This window comes from Rhamphochromis longiceps, linkage group LG5, assembly GCF_057381845.1.
Source record: "Rhamphochromis longiceps isolate RC_006_pf linkage group LG5, R_longiceps_female_GT1.1, whole genome shotgun sequence".
Classification (NCBI taxonomy): Eukaryota; Metazoa; Chordata; class Actinopteri; order Cichliformes; family Cichlidae; genus Rhamphochromis; species Rhamphochromis longiceps.
Genome location: NC_140561.1, coordinates 25,834,732 through 25,856,116, shown reverse-complemented (window position 1 = coordinate 25,856,116; position 21,385 = coordinate 25,834,732). Strand labels below are relative to the sequence as shown.

Here is a 21,385-nt window from a genome sequence, read left to right as displayed (position 1 = left end):
AAAGAAGGAGCTAAATCTTCCACACATACAAACATTCACACTCACACACGTACGAGGAAGAAAAGAAAAACCAAAAAAAAAAAAGAGAAAACATTTTGACATCAGATCTCAAACTTATCAACAGTGCTGTATTCCTATATTTTTTTAAACTTCACTGAAAGTTTGACTGAATTTACTCTTTTTTTTTTCTCTCTAAATTGTTGCTGTTATTTTTTTCACACACGTGTCAAACATGGTCACATAGCACCAGACTACAGACTACAGAATCACATACACACGTGTCTTTCCCACATAGACGCACCAACACAAAGGGTCGCAGCGAGGGTCGGTGGAGGGGAAGGGAGACGCTTCGTGAAAACCCGCATTAATCTACTTTAGGGTGATGTTTTAAAGCTGACCCCTCCCTCTCGTCCCCCAAGCTGGTCCAATTATCTATTTATGTTCCCTTTTTTTTTGGCAAAATTAAATTTGTCAAACCACAGAAATCAGACATGTGTGTCCCTTCGGAAGCTATTTTCCATCAGGATGCACACACAGACGTCACTAGATGTCTCTCCCACGACCTTCTGTTTACCAGGCTCGTGATGCTCTGTGGAGACCCACTCCCTGAGCTTGCCTCTGACATCCCGTCCGCTCACGAAAAAATAAATAAAATAAAATAAAAACACCTGGAAGGTGACGTCCTTGGCTTACTTCTTCCTGGTGTTTGACATCTCCCAGCGGGGGATGAGTCAGTGTCATTACATGGTTGCTTATAGGTGTGTGCGTGTGTGTGTGCATAATGTCTGAGTGCAGGTGCACAGAGTGTATTCAGTTTGGGAGTGAGATTGTGTGCGCACACAGTCAGGAAAAGGAGAGTAAGTTGCAGGGGGTACATTTCCACAGGCACGTGTAGCGTTCATTTACAGACAGTGGAAATAGAGAAATACAGACAGAATAGTGGCACAGGACAGAGACAAACAGATGGCAGAAAAGTGAAACTGCATCCAGCATCAGATAGTAACGGGCCACATTGGAAATGCTCATTCTGATTTTCATTGTCTTTAACAGTATGAATTTTGTTTTTCCTCTGATTTGTCCAGAGCTGAGCTGCAGTTACTGTGCCAGCAACATTTGTCACATCAAATAGTACCTACGACTGTACAGAGTGTCTAGTTAAGCTTCAAAATGTCGAGTGAATCATCCCACCTGAGCAATACTACGGCAAGTCTCGGGTGGGATGTGAACATCGAAGGTCAGAGGCTTTTTTTTCTTTGTCTTGTTTTTTTTTTTAATTTTAAAAACTTCCACCCACTTTCAAGCATTTAATCAAACAGGCATCGATCGATAACTAATCATTCCGAGACGTAAAAATATAAAATTAGAGCTCACTATATTTACTGCATAACACCAAGAAAAAAAAAAGCCCAGGGGAGGGAAATACTTCAGGATCGATTTGTGTGTGAGAAAGAGGGTTATGTAGGGGTATCGGAGCTCCATACGTGTAACACTAAGGCATTTAGCGAGGTTTTGAAACAGAAAACACTGATGAACTACACATTCTTTCTGCCTCCTCTGCCCCCGTATATTAATATTTAAGCAGTCAACATGGATCTCCTTTTGTTTTCATAAAATCCCCCCCTTTTCTCCACAGCAACACTGGATTTGTTTTTTGTCTGTCGCAACACGCCGAGGAAAAACAGTTACACGGGCACAACTGCCATCCCCCGAGCACTCCACGACTCATTTAAAAAGACATTCCCTTTGAGGGTTTTTAAACTAACGCGCATACATCCACACACAAACACATACGATTCAGGCAGAACTATAGCAGTCAGGTGGTCCTAAAAGAAAGGAAAAGAAAACAACACAAAAAAAAGCTCTATGGCCAGTTAAGTCGCTGTATACTGATAGTGTAGCTCTATACATGGCTTTGTAAAGGAACGGTATAGTAACTCCATATGATGACAGTCAGGTGGCGTTGGAGGAGTACAGCAACAACAGCCAAGAGGGGAAAATACATTAAGCCGAGCCAGTCAGTTCGATGGCTCTGTGTAAAGCTATTTCTTTAGCCAACAGATTCAGTCTTAGGCTCCTGTAGTGTCCAAAGCCTCAAAGACGGCTGCTTTATAAAGGTACTATACAGTAGCTCTACTCTTATACAGCCGGTGCGTTCCAAAACAAAGTGCATCAAGGCACTATGAAACAGAGCGGCTCCTAAACATGGGAGTCTAAAATGACTTTTCACACATGATCAAATGACGGACTGCGATGGATTACAACCACACTACTTACTGCACATGATCACCATATTTAGTGGCCTCTTCTGCACTTTTGTTGGAAATGTTGATAAGCCCCTATCCCCCAGCAGCGAATGGTTTTGAAGTTTGAACAGCATCAGTCAAAGGTAATACAAGCACACACCAAAAGAAAAATGATTAGCACCCCCCCCAACCCAAGCACAGATGAGGAAGAAAGGAAGGGACAAAAAAAACTGGAACTACTATGGCGGGGAGATTTGAGTGTTTGCTGTGTGACAAAAGTAAAGCACGAATACAAATCGCGGTTAGGAGCGTTAGTCGAGGTTGTTGGAGAAGCCTCATGAGGAGTGGCAGAGGTGAGCTTTTTCATCAGAGGGTGCAGAGATTTTTTTTTCCCCTTTAAACATCAGTCCAAAGCCGAGGTCAGCGTGGTCGATTAATCGTAAAGGAGAATACTACACAACAAGTTCCTGCAGCAACCGAACACTGATTCATATTTTACAATAAAAGCCAGATAGCACTAACCTCAAATAGTAAGTATGAGGAAAAATACTTCAAGAAAATGAGATTACCATCGTGTAATTACATTAATCCCCAGTGGATGTCTTTTAAAAGCATTAATCTGTAATTATGAGTCAGCATTCAGCTGCCGAGTGTCTCCTCTTCCTCTCGAGCTTTATCCTAAATCTAAATCCATTTCATCTTCGTGTTTTGGCTATAAAAATAAGACCACACGAAAGTATATCTCATTTTGGCAAGTAGATATAGCGCATAAACTAATTCTTGTCTTTTTTACACTTAACTTCCTTTTCATGTTAAAACCTAAATATACTGTATGTTTAGAATACTCATCACTTCAGCAGTTTATATGTGACATTTTGTATACTTAACAGTTCTTTTATTTTTCTGCTATTTTTCTTCTATGGTGGCTATTACTGGCTGAATGGTCCACAGCCTCTTACAAGAGGCAAATGACAGAGCGATGAGACTCTGAGATGGAGGAAAGGAGAAGGAGGAGGAGTCCTGCTGTCCCTCTGACAGACAGAGGTGAAGGTGGACACGCAAACTCAGTTCTCCAGTCTGTGGTGGGAGGTCTTTGACGAGGACATCGGCCTGTCCTTTTCACCCTCCCTTGTCTGGATGGAGAAGGTGGTGGGATGGTTGTAGGCTTGACGGGGTGGTTGGGTGGCTTGATATCTCTTTTCTGACATTGCCTCTGATGATCCAAGTGGTCCAGCACCACCCTAGCTCATCTCGCAGATGAAGGTGAGGACGCAAATGTCTCTGTTTTCACAAAGCAACACAGACCAAAGCAAGCTGGGTAGCGCAGCGCTCAGGGCTTCCAACTCACCATGATGGGAAGTCCCATAATTACCTATGACTATACCAAGGTGGAGGGCGAAGGGGCTAGGAGGTGGATGAGGGGGGCTTAGGATGGGACAGAAGCTGAGGAGGGTGAAAAGGAGGACAAGTGCAGGAAAATGAAATTAATGTAGTAGGGAGAGAAGGTGAGGACTGACAGCTGGATAAAGCAGAAGCAGCTGAATGAGCAGTAAAGTGTAGAGGGATGGGCGGAAGGAGTGACCTCGCCCGCAGTCCGACGTGTTCTCCTGCAAAACCACAGAAAGGAAGCTTGAGTTATAAACTGAGTTTATATGAAAGTTCTTCCACCATCAAATAAACACTTACATTCAATAATCGCTCTCTGGTAACACTTTTATCTTACCTTCTATCTGCATCGAGCTCTATATTGCCAACAGAGTCTGAACAAAGTAATTTTCATTTAGTTGACTATACAGTGCTGTGAAAATGTAATCGCCCCCTTCCTCAGTTTTTAGTGTCGTTGAAGTGTTTTTGTATTTGCCACAGTTCATCAAACAAATTTTAGTATTAGATAAAAACTATTTTATTAAATGAAGATTTCATTTATTAAGGGATAAAGGCTATCCATACCTACCTCGCCTGATGTGAAAAAGTAATTCCTCCCTAAACCTAATAACTGGTTGTGCCACCTTTGGCAGCAAGAACTGCAATTGAGCGTGAGCGAGATGTAAATCTTTAAAAGTGTACACACAATTTTTGTTAGTTTTGCCTCAGTACACTTAATGCAACAAATTTCACAAAATCCCTTGAATTAAAGCATCTTGATTGTTTGATTTTTGAAATCCACTGCTGTGGTGTACAGAGGCAAATCTACAAAAACTGGGTCTTTATCCAGCAAATAATGGGCCTAATGGCATATAATTACCAGGTCAATACTTGATCTCAGAATAAAAATAGGATATTTTTTTGTGTTACATAATGAACCAACTGTTACCAGCTGCATTAGAAAATCAGAGAAAGCTCAAAACCCCAGCTGGAGCCAACTGAACATAGCGATAGGATTTTAGCTATGCTCTGGTGACAAATTTTAAACATAGTATATTTAACTAGCAAGCACCAGGATTCAATGCTAAATAATGTTTTTGTTTTTCTTCACAGTAAGGTGGATATTCATGTGTTGTGTTATCTGAAAATCTTACAGCGATGTTACTGTCGAAGCAGGTGGAGGGTCCTTTTCGATAGCGTGCCTCAGGCGGTTCTTTACATGGATCCTCCTCCTTGACTGAAAATTGACTCCATTAAGGAAAATGAAACTCCTTTGTATTTCTTTTTCTTTCTTCTGTGCAATTTTTCATTATCCGCCTGAGCACCAATTCCTCATGCAGCCCTACACATGTAAATGACTGGCTATAATTCATGCCATCAATCTTAAAAATAGCCTTAAAATGAATGTGAAATGTTCGCGTTTCCACAGGTATGGTGATGAGGAGAGAAAATCTAGAGATGACAGAGTGTTTCTTCTCCAGTGCCAGCTGGTGTACAATGTGAAGGGGGAAAAAAAGGATACACTCCTTCTCCTCCTGGGATAGCTTCTCTATCTCGCAGGTGTTGCATGGCATCTTTTCTGCTACCACAAACAGCAAGTTGGTGTTGTTTATCCTCTTGGCATGAATCAGCCTGCAGAGAGAGACAGCTCTGTCAACAACCCCCCTCTGCTCACTTACATCACAGACTCATTTGCTAATGGATGAGCGAGATTCATGAGACAGTCTTATAAGGCTCATTTAGCCAATGATACGACGATTTCATTAGAGCTGATATGGGTTAATCATCAGCAGAGTTTATTAACTCCAACAGAAAGATGAATCTGTCTCACTAACTGCGTCGCTGTCACACCGCGATTCTTCATGCTACTTGTCTAAGCATATGCATGTCTGATTATGTGTGAGTGTTAAAAGTACTACGTCACGCATACAGACCTGGAGCAGTTGCCACAGTCCTGCAGTATGTAGTAGGAACTGCTGAGATTACTAAAGAAGTACTGGGTCTGGATCATTACACAGCTTCTCTCTTTAGAGTCGATTCCTTCGGCATCCACCTCATCTGCATAAAAAAAAAGAAAAAAAAAGAGATGATTATCTCTTTAACTCATTTCTCAGATCTTATTTTCAGCTTAATGCCCAAAGATGTATGTCATGTGTAATTTTTTCACTACATTTGGATTTAAGGTTTATTTGCTGTTGGCTTAAAGCTCCAAATAGATTTGATCAAAATCTACTTTTAGCACTTTTAAACCTTTTTTCCAATATTGTATAAAAATGGTATCGTATAAAACATGTCACCCACCTGTGACAAACCAACTGTGGTATGCCAGTCCATATATGAACTGTTGGAATAAAGACCTGAGGAGACAGGATTTGTTTTTAATTCAACTTGTGGACAAAAAAATGTAACATTGTGCAATGATTAAAATCATGAGTCAAGCTTTTTTGTTAGCAGGAATACTGCACATGCAGCAGTCCAGGTAATGAGTATGGCAGGCCGTAAAACTTTACAAAACGAGTCACAATTACCTGACCACAGAAATAACTATGAAAATGATGGCAGTGCAATACAGTACAGTATAACATGTGATTGAAATGCAGACTTTCAGCTTTAATTCAAGTAATTTAACAAAAATATGTGCAGTAACTGTTCAGGTATTATACACATTGTTTTACATAGTCTCAAATTTTGAGAGGCATAAACTAACATTATTTTAAATATAAGGACTGTTTTAAATGTAGTCATTCATCCTTTTTTAAGTGTGTGAAAAATACGCTCTGTTGGGCTGAGATCATTGAAGAATATACCATTTCTTTCCTTGAGAAATTCGTGTTTCTGCACTATCCTTCGGGTCATTATCCATTTTCACCCCAAAGCGCTGTCTGATAAGTTGTGCAGCATTTAGCTGAATCTGAGATTGAGAGTGTAGCCCTGTACACGTCACAGCTCATCCTGCTGCTTTAGCAGTCACAGCATCATAAAACACTACTGGCCCAGTTCCAGTGGCAGCCAAATATGTTCATGCCATAATACTGCCTCCACCATGTTTGACAGATGATGTGGCATGCTTTGTTTCCAAGTTAATGTTTGTTTCATCTGTCCAAATCATGGTCTTTGGGTATTTAAAATAACAGTGAAGAGAAGTAAAATATAAATTCAACACTTTGAATTAAATCCAAATATTATGTGAGGAGGGTTCACCTGGCCCAACCTTTTTCTTTTTTTTTTTTGTATTAACAAATTATGGATCTATGAAATAATGCTGGCTAATAACAACAAATATTATCAGTTTGTAATACGTATAACACTTGCTGTATGTTACTATACATTAATAATCTTACCATGCAGCAGCTGATGTCCACCAAGCCAGGTTGGCAAAATCTGCAATAGTGGGCTACAGATACAGAGGGAAATAAAAAACAAAATCAATATTTAAGTTCAATCAAACACCCATTAGGCTACATTCGGGCTGCTTTTGGAATCAAACTATTCCTGCCATTGACGCCATATCCACTGACACCTGTGTGGAGAAAGTCTATAAAGTAAATGGAACCCACTTTAATATAAAAGTGATATCTCTCACTAGTTCACCCTGGAATCTGATATTAGTCCAATTAAACAAAAACTAATTCTTAAAAAGTCAGTAGCTGATCTGATTTTTGCACACAGACTTGCAGTGTGAATGCAGCTATAGTTTCCCCATACGTCCATGCATTGATTAAACTAATTGTCTTCTACTCTGCCTCCTTCATTTCACTCACGGTATCTCTCTTTCAAGTGTTATCTTACCACGAACACTCCTCTGGGTGCAGCTCCGGCTTCGCTGTTGGGCATCCGTTCACAAACAGACTGGTAATCAAATGATTGTTTGCTGTTGTAGAAAGAATTGTTGTAGAGCGCGTACATCAAGTAGGGGTCAACATCACTGAAGAACATGCCCACCTGTGGGGGTAAAAAAAACGAGGGCAAGCTCAGTGTAAAGCTAAGCGCGAGGCTACGATCAGCGGAAGAACGAATTCTTTTTTAATAAAACCTTGTTCCAGTCGTCCTTCTGATTGGACATGATTAGGAATCCGCCGTCATCTACTAAATAACACAGCAGATCCTGCGGACAGACACAGAAACGCACTGCTAACTGGAAGTACAGAGATAAGCTGGGGAGTGCTCAGATTCAGAAGGTCCAGTTAAAATTTGCATCAATACTTACATCACTGTTGGCTTCACAGTCCATTTCACAGCCCCTGTTTGGTCCACACTGTCACAGACAAGGAAAAAAAACAGTGTTAGCCAAATAAAAAAAGATTTATATATTACGTATATTATATTAAACATATGTATTTTACCGTATTTGAGCCTTGTCGGCTGTCTGTATGGTTGCTGGCAAGAATCTTAAACTTATCCGTCCAGGCTTCGAGGTCTAGCTTCACTCCGACAACTGAGGAAAGAAAGTTTAAAAGCTCACAGAAGAAAACGACAGGTGTGTAAAAAGAATAGATATATGCAGGGCAGAGACATGCCAACACAAAGTGACAAAATAACAAACTCAGACGTGTAATTATCTCGCTCCGAAAGCTTTTCTCTATCATTATATCACAACAATTTGTTTCCTCTTTCAGAAGAGTACCCACCTGCAGGTTTGATGGTCTTCCCTCCTATTGTCATCTCCAAAGCTGTGCTGACCAGAATACCTACGGTGTCATTTTCTGGGTTCAGCTGCTCGTCCCTGGCTACAAAAAAGGGAAAACGAGCCAAGAGAGCGAGGTTAGAAACAAACAGCCTTTTCTATTACGAGGCGAGTTATATAACTCAAGACTAAGAGCATCATTCACCTGTTCGATAAGGCGCTCGGAAGATGTAACCCTTGTTGTCGAGGCTGCGGCGGTAATAGGTGGCATTAAACGGCTCAGGGTCTTCCTCCCAGGTTTCTGCAGCCCTAAGGTTTAAAACGAGAGATACCAGAGCTGTAATTGTCTCACGTATAAGCTGCCTGCTTTGCCTATCCCACATGTTTTTTGAAACTTAACAGCATACCACTTCAAAAGAGAACAAAGAGAAAAATGTATCAGAACTACAAAGCAGCTGGAGTCCAGACACATGGGCCTCGATGAAGAGTGCACTCACTTGTTTGGAAACACTCTTGTTATACCTCCATCTGTTGCAGCAAACACAGCCAGGAAGCCGTATCTAAATGTCAGGTGGAAGCAAAGACAGAAAGGGGCTTCAAATCAATATCCAAAAATCTTAAAATGCACTTCCCTCAATACTGGCTGGTCACACTCACGTGTTCAAATCTTTATTCTTCCACACTTTCTCGACCAACTGTCTGATGATGCCCGTGTCCAGAATGAGGTTGTGAAGGAGCAAATTGTCACCTGGCATAAGAGAGATTAGAGAGTTTAATCCACATTAGGGGTGCTGCCATATAGCAGCTGATGATAGTCGTTATATTCAAAAAATGAAATATAGAGATTGTGTTAACACCACGGTAGTAATCCAGGACTGGTAACTGTCTGATTGACAGTGATGGTGTTTGAGGTGACACTGCATTAATAGCAGATGTCAGGTATTCTGGATCATTAGTTCAGCAGTTCTTCTACATTTAAAACCCGATGAAAAAGCGTATTTTATGGTTCTTGAAAAGAAGAAAAAACAACAACAATTTGGGCATATTTGACAGCTGCACTGAGGCGACACATGGTCTATATCAGATGCCCAATGTGGAACGTGTGGACCAAATCCCGATTTTAACTCTTTCCTCCTTGAAAGCCTACTAGGACTAACCCTTAGCACAAACAGGAAGCCCTCAGATAAGGGTTAAAATCAGATATGGGTAGCAAGACATTCGCTTACTTCGATTACACAAACATTATGTATGAGTAGGTAATGGATAATAGGCACCACTAGGCAGCTCATTGTCCTTCTCCTGAAAACACTTGCAGCACATTTTGTGGTACATTTGAAAGAAAGGCAGGTCAGAGTGAGGTCAGAGGTCAAACATAAGATGATTTGGATGCAAACTGAAATGTGATATATAATTCCCTATTTACCTATATGCTGTCAATACAAACAACCACAGGTAGAAACAAATATTTAAATAGCTCTATATATTGTTATTAACACTTTGGCCTTTTTGACCTTGAACACCAGGTCAAAGATCAAATGTGATATATTTTTAATTGTGGTACTTTTTATATGTCGATAATGCACACCACACCTTTAAATAGGCTTTTGGTCAAAAAATCATTAAGTCGACTTTGAAGACTTTAGTGGATGTAAACAGAATTATGCTGGATTTTTTAACATGACCGCACTCTGCACCGCTACAAACTTCTATCAGAATTCATTCAAAACTTTTCCGGCCATCGTATTTACAAACACAAAGACTGCCAAAATCATAACCTCCTTGGCAAACAAAACAAAACAACCTAACAACTTTCTTCTACTGAGCTGCTGTGGTTATTACTAAATATTTCTCACCGAAAGCTTAATATTGCATTTGTTACGTACTATTTACAGCTGTGAATTAATACACATTTTCATCATTGGAGGATTTGCGACAGCAGGATAAAGCATGTGGGATTATCTCGAAATAAACTGTGCTCGTCACAAGAAAGAAACATGTCATCAGGTGCAGAAGTGAGGCTTGCTGATGCTTTTTAACTGTATCTAGGCAACAGGCAATAGGTTATATCAGATTCTGGCTACGAAGAAAATACCTATTAGTTGGATCACTGCTGTTTATTTTGCCTTTTTATGGGATATGTTTACAGAATATCACTAGACGAGCTCATGGTGAATTATTTAATGTAGAACAAACTGTGACTTTACTGTGTGGGTGAAAAGAAAATGAAACTCACATTGTTTGGAGTCTGGTGTCACCTTCTCCATTAGAGCAATGAAGTTGAGCAGGAACTCAGTGTTGTTGTTGGACAGTTCCAGATCATTGCAGTACTCCCTGAGGAGGAGACGCAGTGTTTTAATTCAAAGAGAAGGCAAAAATAGAGCTCGTTACTCTTATTCTGCCTCACTTGCTCCTCATAGATGGACACACAATGGAGATGAAGATGCACAAACCCATACACACATTACTTGATGCTATTGTGTGCCGCATGCACATGGCAAAGCTTTAATGTGCTATAGTGGTGTCAGTCAAAACAAAAGGTGGACTTGTACTGCAATACCGAGCATATTATAGGCTGTATGCACATGCAGATGATATTTTTTGCCCAATAGCTTCAGTAATCCTTACAATACATTGTGCAAATGCATTAATAATGCTTAATTTGTGTAAAACATGCAGCACCACAGTAGCAGCAGGCAAGAAGGGTTGATGTGTCTTCAGTGGTCTCGTGTAATGAGTGTAACTTGGGGAATACAATTTATGAATAATATATGAAAAAAAAATCAAAACCAGATGAATTTTATTCCTCATAAATGTAATTTTTGTCAAATGAACTTTTAACTATGAGTAAACACACCACTCAAAATGTAAAATCAAACCATACAAGAAACTTTGAAATACGAGGTGGAAAGAAAACAGGATGCAAAGACGGCACCGAAAACCGATGACCATTAACGACAGGCAGCAATCACAGACAAGGCTACCTGGGAGCAATGAATACATGTCCTTCAGACTCAAAAGTGTTTGGCAGCAGTGACTCAAAATCTGCAACAGAAAGGGGAAGATTATCCAGGAAGAGCAGTGGGCAGAGCAGTGGGGAGTTGTGGATAAACAGCAGCTGTTCTTCAGAGGTGCGGGGACGCAGAAGGGAGTTTACCATAGCAACACTGAGGTATCATGGGAACACTAGCGTTAGCCAATATGGTGCCTAAAAAGGAACCTGACTCAATGGAAGACCGTTTTACTTTCAGAAGCACTCACACTTTTGGTTTCTGGTTTGTTATTTTGCCGGCAAACATTTTCTGATTGTGTCGGGTTTCAATCTAACATATTTGGGATGTCGGAGAACTGACTTGATTTGTCAGGAAGTGAGTTCTCAGACAGGTTATCCACGGTGAGTGCTTTTAGATCAGGCAGGCATCAACATGGCCAACTATTGCAGGGGGGGTGGGTGAAGGTCCTGATGGAAGTGGTCACCCCTCAGACTGGCAGGAGAGAGGACTCGGAGAGACACATAATCAGAGGAAATGCATTGCATTGTGAAGGGCATGTCAAAAGGGCAACTTCAGTGAATCTATCACAGACAAAACAGAACACAAATATCAACCAGCAGGTGAGTCTGCGATGAATCAGACATGTCATTTTCTCATTAAGTCGTGACCTGCAACTGTGTCCAGAAGAGGAATTAAATATTCATTTGAAGAGCTAAAATAGAGTGCCCAGGTAGTTTTCCGCCCACAATGCCATGCACATCCGGGGTCAGCTTTATTGAGGAAGCGTTGGGCCGTGCACCTGGCAGTCTGAGGGGTGAGGAGGGAGGGAGACAAGCTGATGGAGATAGGGGGTACAGAGGGACGACATAGAAGTGAGGTGCCATGCCGACTGGCACCCTGACACCTGACAATATGGGAGGACCTGAGAGGGCAGGACACAGCTCAGACTGTAGGTCTGCAGTCTGCAAGCTGCAATGCTCCCAGTCATGAGATACTGCTGCAGCTAACAAACAGTGTATTTATATATAGATGCCTTTAAAAAAATCATGACTTCAACATATCCCTATTATACTGTAAAAAATGCCATCACTATCAATAGCTGATATATTATTATAGCTAGTAACTTGCACAGACTTACATTGAATAATTACAGATCTTTTAGTAGGGCTCGATGTGCCCAAATAACAATAGATATTCCACAAAATGTATACATATTTATTTATTTAATTAAATATCTATCAATACCTGAGTCTTAGTGTTAGACTTACTTAAGACGTTTATAAACTACACTGTAAGAAAAATACGGAAAGAGAAGAAGAAGAGAGCCAAAGAGAAATGGGGAAGGTGAGGAAGAGAAAAATGAGGGAAAGAGAGAAATGTAGTCAAAGCAAATGAAGTGGAAGAGAGAGGCAGAGGAAAGAAGGTAGACAACGTGTTTGGAGCTATCTACAAAAGGAAAAGGACTGAGGTGCAGGGAGCAAAAGACAAGTTTTAACAGAAAACATGAATATCTGTCTTCCTCGGGTACAGCTGTTTGTTTAATTATTTATTTATTTCTGATTCTGGAGCAGTGGATATGAGAGAAGGTGGTCGAGGTTGGGGACTGGAGGAGCCACTGTGAGAGATGTGGGATCTGAGCTGCAGCAAGAGAGTGAGAAGGAAGAGGAGGAAGGAGGGATTAGAGGAGAAAGTGGAGGAGAAAAAAAGAGGGAAAGGGGAGGAAATCCTGAAGGCAAGACGGGCAGGAACAGAGGCAAGCAGGCTAGGATGGGTGAGGGAAGGGAGGGGGGGGGGTCAGCGGGAGAAGGTTTAGGATGAGAGGTGTAGGAAAGGGGAGGAAGCGGTAGGGAGTAGGAAGTAGAGGTAGGGAACGTGGACCAATATGGAGTATACTTGCCCTTGGTGTATGACACTGTGTGGATCCATCAGAGAAGGAGTGAGCAAGAAAAGAAACAGGGGATCGGGTGGGAAGGGAGGATCACAGACAATATTTTATTCAATTACTGTTTGAATAAAAATATTGTTTTCTTGAAAAAAAGAAACCAATTAAAGTCAAACAAGACAAGAGAGAAAAAAGAAATGAAGAGCAAACAACTTATTTGCAAGAGCAAACGAGGAAACGGAAACCAACGGAAGAAAGGAAAAACAAAACCAAACATGACAATCTAGGAAAAGAAAAAAACAGCAAAGACAAACCAGTAATTATGAGAGATAACCATGGGGAAAAAAATCAAATGCACCAGGAAAAGAGGGAAGTAATGGGGTCTGGACAAAGAAAGAATGAGAGAGACAACACGTGTCCCCATTCAGACCCACAAAAAACCCAAACTCCCACAGTTGACAAGCCAGTATCCCAGGCCATGTGGGAGTTTATCAGTCGAATGATTCCAAAGCCGAGAAACATCTCACACAGTCTAACAAAAAAATTAAATCAAATCAAAAATAACACACATAACACAAGGAAAAGTTCCCAAAATTATTTTTAAAAAATCATCATAAGGAGTGAAAAGCATGCATGTTTTCACAGTTATCCATAACATCAAATACTTTGAACACAGACGCTTCAGAATCATTACTTGGTGGAAGAAGAGGCGAGAGCATTTGGCAAAAAAAATAATAGCACAAAGGTCACCATTATTTTCACCTGAGTAACACAGTAAGACCACAGCTTTCACCTTTCTGTTAGTTCAGTTGTTTTTTTCTTCAGCCAGTGTGAAGAAAAAACATCACCGTTTTTACAGCACAGCATGAAGACAGGAGGGAACGGGGGCAGAAGAGGAGTCGGGGGGACTCAGGAATGATCCTGCCTATCAGAGAGCATAGATAGAGCGAAGACAAGGAGTGAAGGAGAGGGGGAGGGGGGGGACTGGGCAGGTGCCTCCGCTCGGACACTCTCTATGATGATGTTGAAGACCCGGGACAGAGGACTGAACCAGAGCGTAAAGGTCATATTGGGCGGAGAGCAGAGAGGCAAGAGAGACAGAGTAGTAGAGACAGAGAGTGAAGGATGTTGGGTATACCCAAGAGTACTTACACTGCACCTGGAGGATCTGGTCACTTAGATTGGCCTTGATGTGGTTCTCACTATATGTAGGCAGTACCAACCCTAGACTGAGGTGAAAAGATCCAAAAAAACAGGAACACTTAATGCAAGATTATGTTAAAAGCCACAAATACACAAAATACATATGTGCTTTACTGCACGCCTAGTTTGCTTTTGCTTATTTTCTGTTCTCAAAAAAATCAAGTCTGTGCATATGCAAGAGGAAACCACTCAGTTCAGAAAAGGATTTTTAAGGCTGATACAAGTATTTGGTGATTTAATTTTCCAATATTCTGATACATTGGCCGACATTTTTTTTAAGACACACAAAATTTAAAAAGATAAAAAAATCCTAGCATCTTTTACCTGCATCTAGTAATTTAACGATCAGCATTTATAGCTAATATTGATGATAATATCGGCCTGCCAATAAATTGATAAGGCTCTAATGCTCAAACAGACAGCTCTTTGTACTGTCAAATACACAACTCTAGGTTTCAGTAAAACAGCGCCATCTGCTGTGTTCAACCCTTCTGTTAGAGAGGGGTAGCCAATCGAAAGAAAGGAGCGGAAAGAGCTCAAATGACTTGTTTCAGACAGTGGATGGGGCTGTTAAAGGTAAATAAGGATTATTTGGAACTTTGAATCATCCAAAGCTAGTTTGGTGTAGTCCATGATTAAAAATATAGAGTTGGAAACCAGCATCACAATCAAATTCACGTATTGGCTGGAAACTGTGAGTTTGCTGTATTTCTTCTTGAGTTAAAGTGAGGCAGCTAATGGGAGTTTTGACACTATAGATTGTTGGCAATGATAACAATTACCATTAAAACTGTGGCCAACCTTCTTTAGGGAAAATCACTAGTTTAGCTGATGAAGATCCACTATATTCACCAGCCACTTGCTTTCTTTGTTTACTGTTTATTTGAATTCCCCTTAATCTATAAAAAAGATGGAACAGTCCTTCCTGGGCTCCACATAAATAATAATTACATTACAATATAAAATCTCACATAATCAAATAAGATAATAAAATCCAAGGCATAAAAAAGAAAAACAATAAATAAAGAACAATTAAACTAATAATAATCATATCGCCAAGTACCCCTGCATTGTATGAAATGCTAATGAAACAAGAAATACAGGAAGCATTTGTCTGCTGAGTGGCTCTGAGCAGTTTGTGTACAATCAGTTCATCAAAGCTTTTTCTCTGGGAAACAGCTGCCATCTGAAGCTACAAATGACGCAGGTAAACGCAGTAAGAGTGACCCTAAACAATAAAGATGGAAAAAATAGAAAACACCTCAGAGAGCCTGATTTTTATCCAATACTAGTGAGGCCACTGTGAAAGTACGTCACTTTTACCCTGCAATACATCACCATTAAGACATAATAGGTCATAAATTGTACAAACAGTCATCGCCGAAAGCAGAATTTAAACGGGACAGAGATGTCCCATTTCTTGATCTTTGTTGCCACGCAAGCATAAAATAGAAGTCTTCACAGATATAATAGGAAGAGATTAAAACTCAAACAGAAAAAAAATTCTATGAGCCTTGAACTGCACAATGTAGGATACACTACTGTGCAGAGCTTTGGATGTCGGTTTATTTGAGTTTCACACAGATTCTTAAATACACTGGAATAACCATTTGAGTTGGATATTAATAGGACTGTGCAGCGAGAGCCTCATATGCACTCTGCCAGGACTAGGCACGCAGCCAGCAGACGTAATAAAAAACACAAATCAGGCATTTGTAGGACTACCGAATGTCATAAACTGTAATTTGCAGAGTGTTGCCTAGAGGAAATGTCATTATGATACAACTTCAAATGTTCAACCGAGTTTTGAGATGAGTAAACTAAGCAGTTAATTTACGCTACTCCTCAGAAATGTTAGCAAAGATAGAAAAAGAAGTGGCTTTTTAATTTTCAGTCAAATTCATTAGCGAGCCGCCATTAATTCAGGGAAGCCACTGTTCACAAACATTCATAGGCAGAAGCTGTCAAGCAGATATCTGAGACTTGTGACTCAACAATTTAAAGTGTAAAATCTGGACTTCACTCACAGGTTCAAGTTGCGCCATCTTTTTCTCTGACGGTCAGGTGATGCATGTTTGCATTTCCAACCTACCTGTAATCTGTACCCTCCACAGGGGTCCACGTGTACGTCCGCACGGCCTCGTCGATGTACCTCTGTTGGCAACCACAAAAAGGTAACCTTCACACCTCCTCCCATAATCGGAGAGTAACAACAGACACTAAACATACCGAGCGCTTCAAATTCATTACAACACCAGTAAGGTGCTACTTCGGATCATGATTGAGTTTCATATATTGATGACTTGCCTCATCAACTGATTTAATGAGCGTCTTGATTTTCCTTTGCCCTGATTTGCCATCAATCATCTGTCGGCGGATCTGAAAGGCAAGCGAAACACAGAGGCTGTGGCGTGAGTGTTCATAATGAAAGACAAAAATGGTTGAAAACAAGTGACAGTTAAAAGGTTAAATGTAACACAAATTGCATGAGACACAGGTGGTGACAGTCATGATATTGCACGGGAATAGTTCTGCACCTCCTCTTTGTTGCTGTCTTGCAGTTCTGCATCCAAAAAGTCCAGAGTGACGGGCTCCCTGAAGTTAATGATCTGCACAGAGAGACAAAGCAGTGGAAGATGGAGGAGGAGGCTGAACGTCAGTCAGCAGGAATAATGTCCAAAATTTTACATTGACAACTCTTTAGATGCACAGAAGTGTTAATAACTGGGTCTACCTTAGGCCGAAGGTTGGGATGCAGCAGTACATAACCATTTGGATCGATGGCAAAGGTATAGCCATTAGCTCCAAGCTGCACAGCACAAAAGGGAATTTTGAAATTATTAAAAAACCACACATATCTGAAAGTAACACAAGAGACATCTTCAGCGACATGCTCACTCTGTATGTAGGTGTCTTCTTTTTGATTTCGTTGATTGCAATGTCTACTCCCATGACTCCAAGGATGAGCTGGTTCTGTATGCAGAAGACATAAAGCAATTATAAGCATTTTATCCACAGCCGCTGCTAGTATCAGAGAATCAAACGGGGCTGGTGGCTGTGCCGTGAGCGTGCTAAGAACATCTCTATGCCATCTCTGACTTATCACTTTGTGCGCAATCTGATTAGCACATATTTTCACAGTCTATCTTAAACTGAGTCGGTTTGCTGCTTTAAGCCTTTGTGATAAGCTCAGAGTAAATACTTTGGTCATGGATACTGAAAGCTGGATGCATCTATGGATGTTAGTAGATAGTACAGATGAGTTGCTGTGATGTCTGTCGTCACCTCAGGGGGGAGGTGTTGCATAGAAGAGCAGCTGGGCGGACACCGTTACAAATGATTGATGATGGTCAACAACAAGAAATAAAACCTCAAATCCTTCTGCTCCTCCAACTTGTGTCTGTTTTTAGTAACTTTACAGCCCTACCTGCCTGGATAGATGTAAAAAAAAAAACAACAACCCAAAACATTATATTTACTAAATAATAATGATAAAGTGCAAAAGCACAGCTATTTTAAGGTCACATGCTATGTTGCAGTGTTGCTTTTACCCGAGAGCTTGCAGTATCAGCAGTGAGGTTGAAGACCGGCATTGTGCCGGTGATGACAAGGCCCAAACCCTAATAAAACACATTAGAAATCAAATTAATTGTATCCTTAAAGCACATGCCCAGATATAGATGACAACAAAAATATGAAGAACACTGTTTACCAGGGGCAAATGCAAGAGGTGGCCAGATGGGTGACTAATCCCACCATAAACCAAGGTATGGACACCCCACATAGACGACGTCATAGCCCCCTTTTTTTGTTTGTTTTGCAAAATTCCATTTCTTTCTCGCTGTTGTTGCCACATGAATTCTTTTAACGGCAAACTCATGTTTTCAGGAACATGAGTCCTGAGTTCCAACATATCTCGAACGCACCGTGTTTCTACATACCAGTCATGCCCGATTTAGTAAATGATAAGACCTCCCACCCCCAACAGGTTGCGGCAGATGGCTGGTCTTCCCAGAGAAAACTTCTGTCAGAGGTTTCTTCCTGTGAAAAACTGGACTTTTTCTTTCCCCCTGTCGCCAAGTGCTTGCTCATAGGCGGTTAAATGCTGTGATTTGATGCTATATAAATAAAACTACCGGTACAGTGAAATGGAATTGAATAAAAGTGTACTGACGATTTACAGCGATTTGCAAAAAATAAACCACTTTATATGCCAGCCAATGAAAGTACCCCCTGCTTTAAAAATAGTATGACTTCACCACTGCTTTGTACTGTCAGTGTATCAACTCCTAGCCTATACGTGCACAGGATATGCTTATAAATTCATTATGATTATAAATTCTTGCTTACCAGTGCATCCTGGTAGACGTTTGTCCACTGCACCTGCTTGGCTTTAGTCCCGGCGAGCACCATCGGACGGCCCAGGACATCCAGGTACTCCTGCACCAGCAAAACCACAAATGCTAGTACGACTGCCTACAGTATTCACACATAATCAAACAGCCATTTATAGTGCGTGTCATGTACTGCCATTAAAGCAGAGAACTTGAAGAGCCTTCCGACGTTCATCTGTCATAAAACTACAAGACCCTGACCGGCCTCGTCTCTATCACCACATAAAGCAGCGGGCCACCAGCAGCAGCCGTGTCCCGGTCCTGCCGCGCCATAAAGCCTCCAGTCCTGAGCCGCTCAAAGCCGTTTTTCATCATTATGAAGGAGCTATTAAAAACACATTAAGGGTGTCAATGGCACGACGTGCAACCACGCCATTTTCCCAGAGGCTTTCCTGTCAATGCTAGGAATGTGATAGCGTCCCACAGCAATTGTGAATAGAGGTGAGGGGTTAAGTCTACTAGTAATACATCATATTCATTATTTTCTTTTTGCCGTCTGAAGCCACCTCAAACAAAAACTGGGATGTCTTTTTTGAAAACAACTGATTGATCTGTGTCTGTTAGGAGATGCTTAACTGGTTAAAAAGTCACCTTATGACAGAGGAAAGAAATGGATGCCAGAAATATAATCTCACAGAGACCAGAAGAAGAAGGCAAAACTGTTGTATAATTAAAACTAACTGTATACTTCTGCCATAATAGCTTCTTTTTTCCTGAGTATCCTACTCAGCAGTCAGTGAGCCATAAAGTCATGTATCACCACAATAGTGTAACAGGATCAGCAAAAAGCAAACAAAAAAAAAACCCAGCAGGTCATCTGGGTTAAATGTTAATTTAACAGTTTGCACATAACGACAAATTTCCATCCCTTCAGCAGCGAAAGGGGAAATGATATTGCAAAGGTCTGACCCCTGACACCATCTACCCTTGAAACACAAAAGGCGTGACCTGTATAAGCATGCAGCTACTTCAGTATCGTGATTTTGACCAGTTGTTTTCCAGCGTCTGAACAGTAAGGTGCTGACAAGCGTAACCTATTCTATTATTAGCTCAATAAAAGTCCGGTTTAATGCGCCACAGGGAGATATTCCATCAGGACAGTGACAGCCAGACCTCTTCACAGGATAGAGAGGGGGAATTTTCTGCCCGGCTACAACAATCTGGGAAACATAAAAAGTCAGCAACTGGAGATATCTGGTCCCCCCCCCCCACACACCCCCACCCCCACCCCCCCCACACACACAAATGCAGACAGTGAACTCACCAGTCTGGTCACACAGAAGCCAAACATCCAAACTAATGCCTGCACTGTTATTGTTGCTCCACTGAGATCCCATACAAAGAAGCCAGGATATATAAGTCAAAGTATTTCCAACTATTCATTCATAAAAGTATGACTCAGGATGGTGAGTATAATAATAATTTTTTGCCTTCTGTAGTCCATCTGCTATTTGAATAGTACTATCATATCATATTTAAGCAAGACTACCCGATGAGTGTGTGATACTGAAGGGCAGACGGTGGTTAAATAACATCTGGCCCCAGTGTGTCTTCTGGGCCTGCACAGAAAGCTGTAGTCACCCACCTTCAGAAAACCTATTAGAGTAAGTGGCGGCTCTCAGAATATAAATATGCCAGAGTTAATGGAACAGCTGACAGTCTATTCTAGGGCCTGATCACTCACCGGCACTGGGGGTGGGTGGGAAGCGGAGCATAGGGGAGGAGGGGTTTGGAGCAGCTCCCCCACCACCAAACAATGGAGTCAATTTCTCCAGCTAGAATGAGGTTATCCCGAGGGCCTCTCGAAGCCCAAAGTGCCTTAAGCAAATGTGTATGTGTGCGTGCATGGGGTGGGCAGGGGACGTCTGCGGGCCTTCTACTTTACTTAGCGTTCAGGTATGTTCTCATGGAAAGACCACATTTGTTATCGGTACATCTAAACTCGTGTCACTTCCAATTTATTGCCATCCAGCTGTGCTTTCTTCTGTTCCTCAGGAACTCTTGAAAGCAAAGCTACAGTGTAATTATCATCAAAGCCAGCATGGCAGAAAAGTAAACTAAGTTCTTCATTTAAAATATCGTTTTGTGGACTTTTGAGTCCATGAAAGGATTCGGAGAGTCAGTAGCAGAATTATATAATTAACCTACAAAATAATCAGGTGAAGTTCTGAGCGAAAATATGCATCTAAATTAAAGTAAAGCTAAAGTACAGATCTTTCTGGAAATCTGCATGTATAAACATTTGCATCCCTTTGCTGTGGCAGATTGTCTTCTTCTTCTGTACAGGTGGATCAGCAAAAGCCATTTGATCAAATTTACGAATCAAATTTTAGGGTAGGATATCTTACACGGAGCTAGATTGGTTCCTTTCATCTGGTAGGATGTTTTTAAGCAACGTTCTGAATTTGCACAGCTTTTTATCTGCCAAATAAACATCTGCTGCTTTAAGCAACTTAAACTCAACAGGCGTGTGACCAGCCACACACGCTAAGGCTAGTGGTCAAATTATAGGATAAGAATGACTTTCATTGTTAACGTTTTAGTAGCATTTTTCTTCTAACATCAGAAACAGGATTTCACATTACTGTTTTCTTCTCCTTTCATTTGCTTCCTTTAGAGGACACCACAGCAGATCATCTGCCTCCTTCTTACCCTCTTCCTGACATCCTCTACTGTTGCACCAA

The 21,385-nt window shown here is 41.0% G+C and overlaps 1 protein-coding gene across 3 annotated transcripts in view; it reads right to left on the bottom strand.

The window, feature by feature from the left end:
- Nucleotides 1-617: 617 nt before the first annotated feature.
- The window catches only part of cacna2d2a (calcium channel, voltage-dependent, alpha 2/delta subunit 2a), a 178,579-nt gene continuing 157,811 nt past the window's right edge, over nucleotides 618-21,385 (bottom strand). For all 3 annotated transcript variants that reach the window (XM_085406895.1, XM_085406896.1, XM_085406897.1), the window contains 24 exons: nucleotides 18,658-18,747; nucleotides 17,859-17,927; nucleotides 17,206-17,280; nucleotides 17,042-17,116; nucleotides 16,845-16,916; nucleotides 16,615-16,686; nucleotides 16,400-16,461; nucleotides 14,257-14,333; nucleotides 11,214-11,274; nucleotides 10,466-10,563; nucleotides 8,890-8,980; nucleotides 8,730-8,792; nucleotides 8,438-8,541; nucleotides 8,237-8,335; nucleotides 7,952-8,043; nucleotides 7,816-7,863; nucleotides 7,642-7,713; nucleotides 7,398-7,550; nucleotides 6,950-7,002; nucleotides 5,910-5,965; nucleotides 5,543-5,666; nucleotides 5,131-5,240; nucleotides 4,763-4,845; nucleotides 618-3,850 (listed from right to left, as the gene is read on the bottom strand). In XM_085406895.1, the coding sequence (XP_085263021.1) occupies nucleotides 3,728-3,850; nucleotides 4,763-4,845; nucleotides 5,131-5,240; nucleotides 5,543-5,666; nucleotides 5,910-5,965; nucleotides 6,950-7,002; nucleotides 7,398-7,550; nucleotides 7,642-7,713; nucleotides 7,816-7,863; nucleotides 7,952-8,043; nucleotides 8,237-8,335; nucleotides 8,438-8,541; nucleotides 8,730-8,792; nucleotides 8,890-8,980; nucleotides 10,466-10,563; nucleotides 11,214-11,274; nucleotides 14,257-14,333; nucleotides 16,400-16,461; nucleotides 16,615-16,686; nucleotides 16,845-16,916; nucleotides 17,042-17,116; nucleotides 17,206-17,280; nucleotides 17,859-17,927; nucleotides 18,658-18,747 (2,022 nt within the window). In that variant the 3' untranslated portion in view covers nucleotides 618-3,727. The remainder of the gene's footprint in view (nucleotides 3,851-4,762; nucleotides 4,846-5,130; nucleotides 5,241-5,542; nucleotides 5,667-5,909; nucleotides 5,966-6,949; nucleotides 7,003-7,397; nucleotides 7,551-7,641; nucleotides 7,714-7,815; nucleotides 7,864-7,951; nucleotides 8,044-8,236; nucleotides 8,336-8,437; nucleotides 8,542-8,729; nucleotides 8,793-8,889; nucleotides 8,981-10,465; nucleotides 10,564-11,213; nucleotides 11,275-14,256; nucleotides 14,334-16,399; nucleotides 16,462-16,614; nucleotides 16,687-16,844; nucleotides 16,917-17,041; nucleotides 17,117-17,205; nucleotides 17,281-17,858; nucleotides 17,928-18,657; nucleotides 18,748-21,385) is intronic.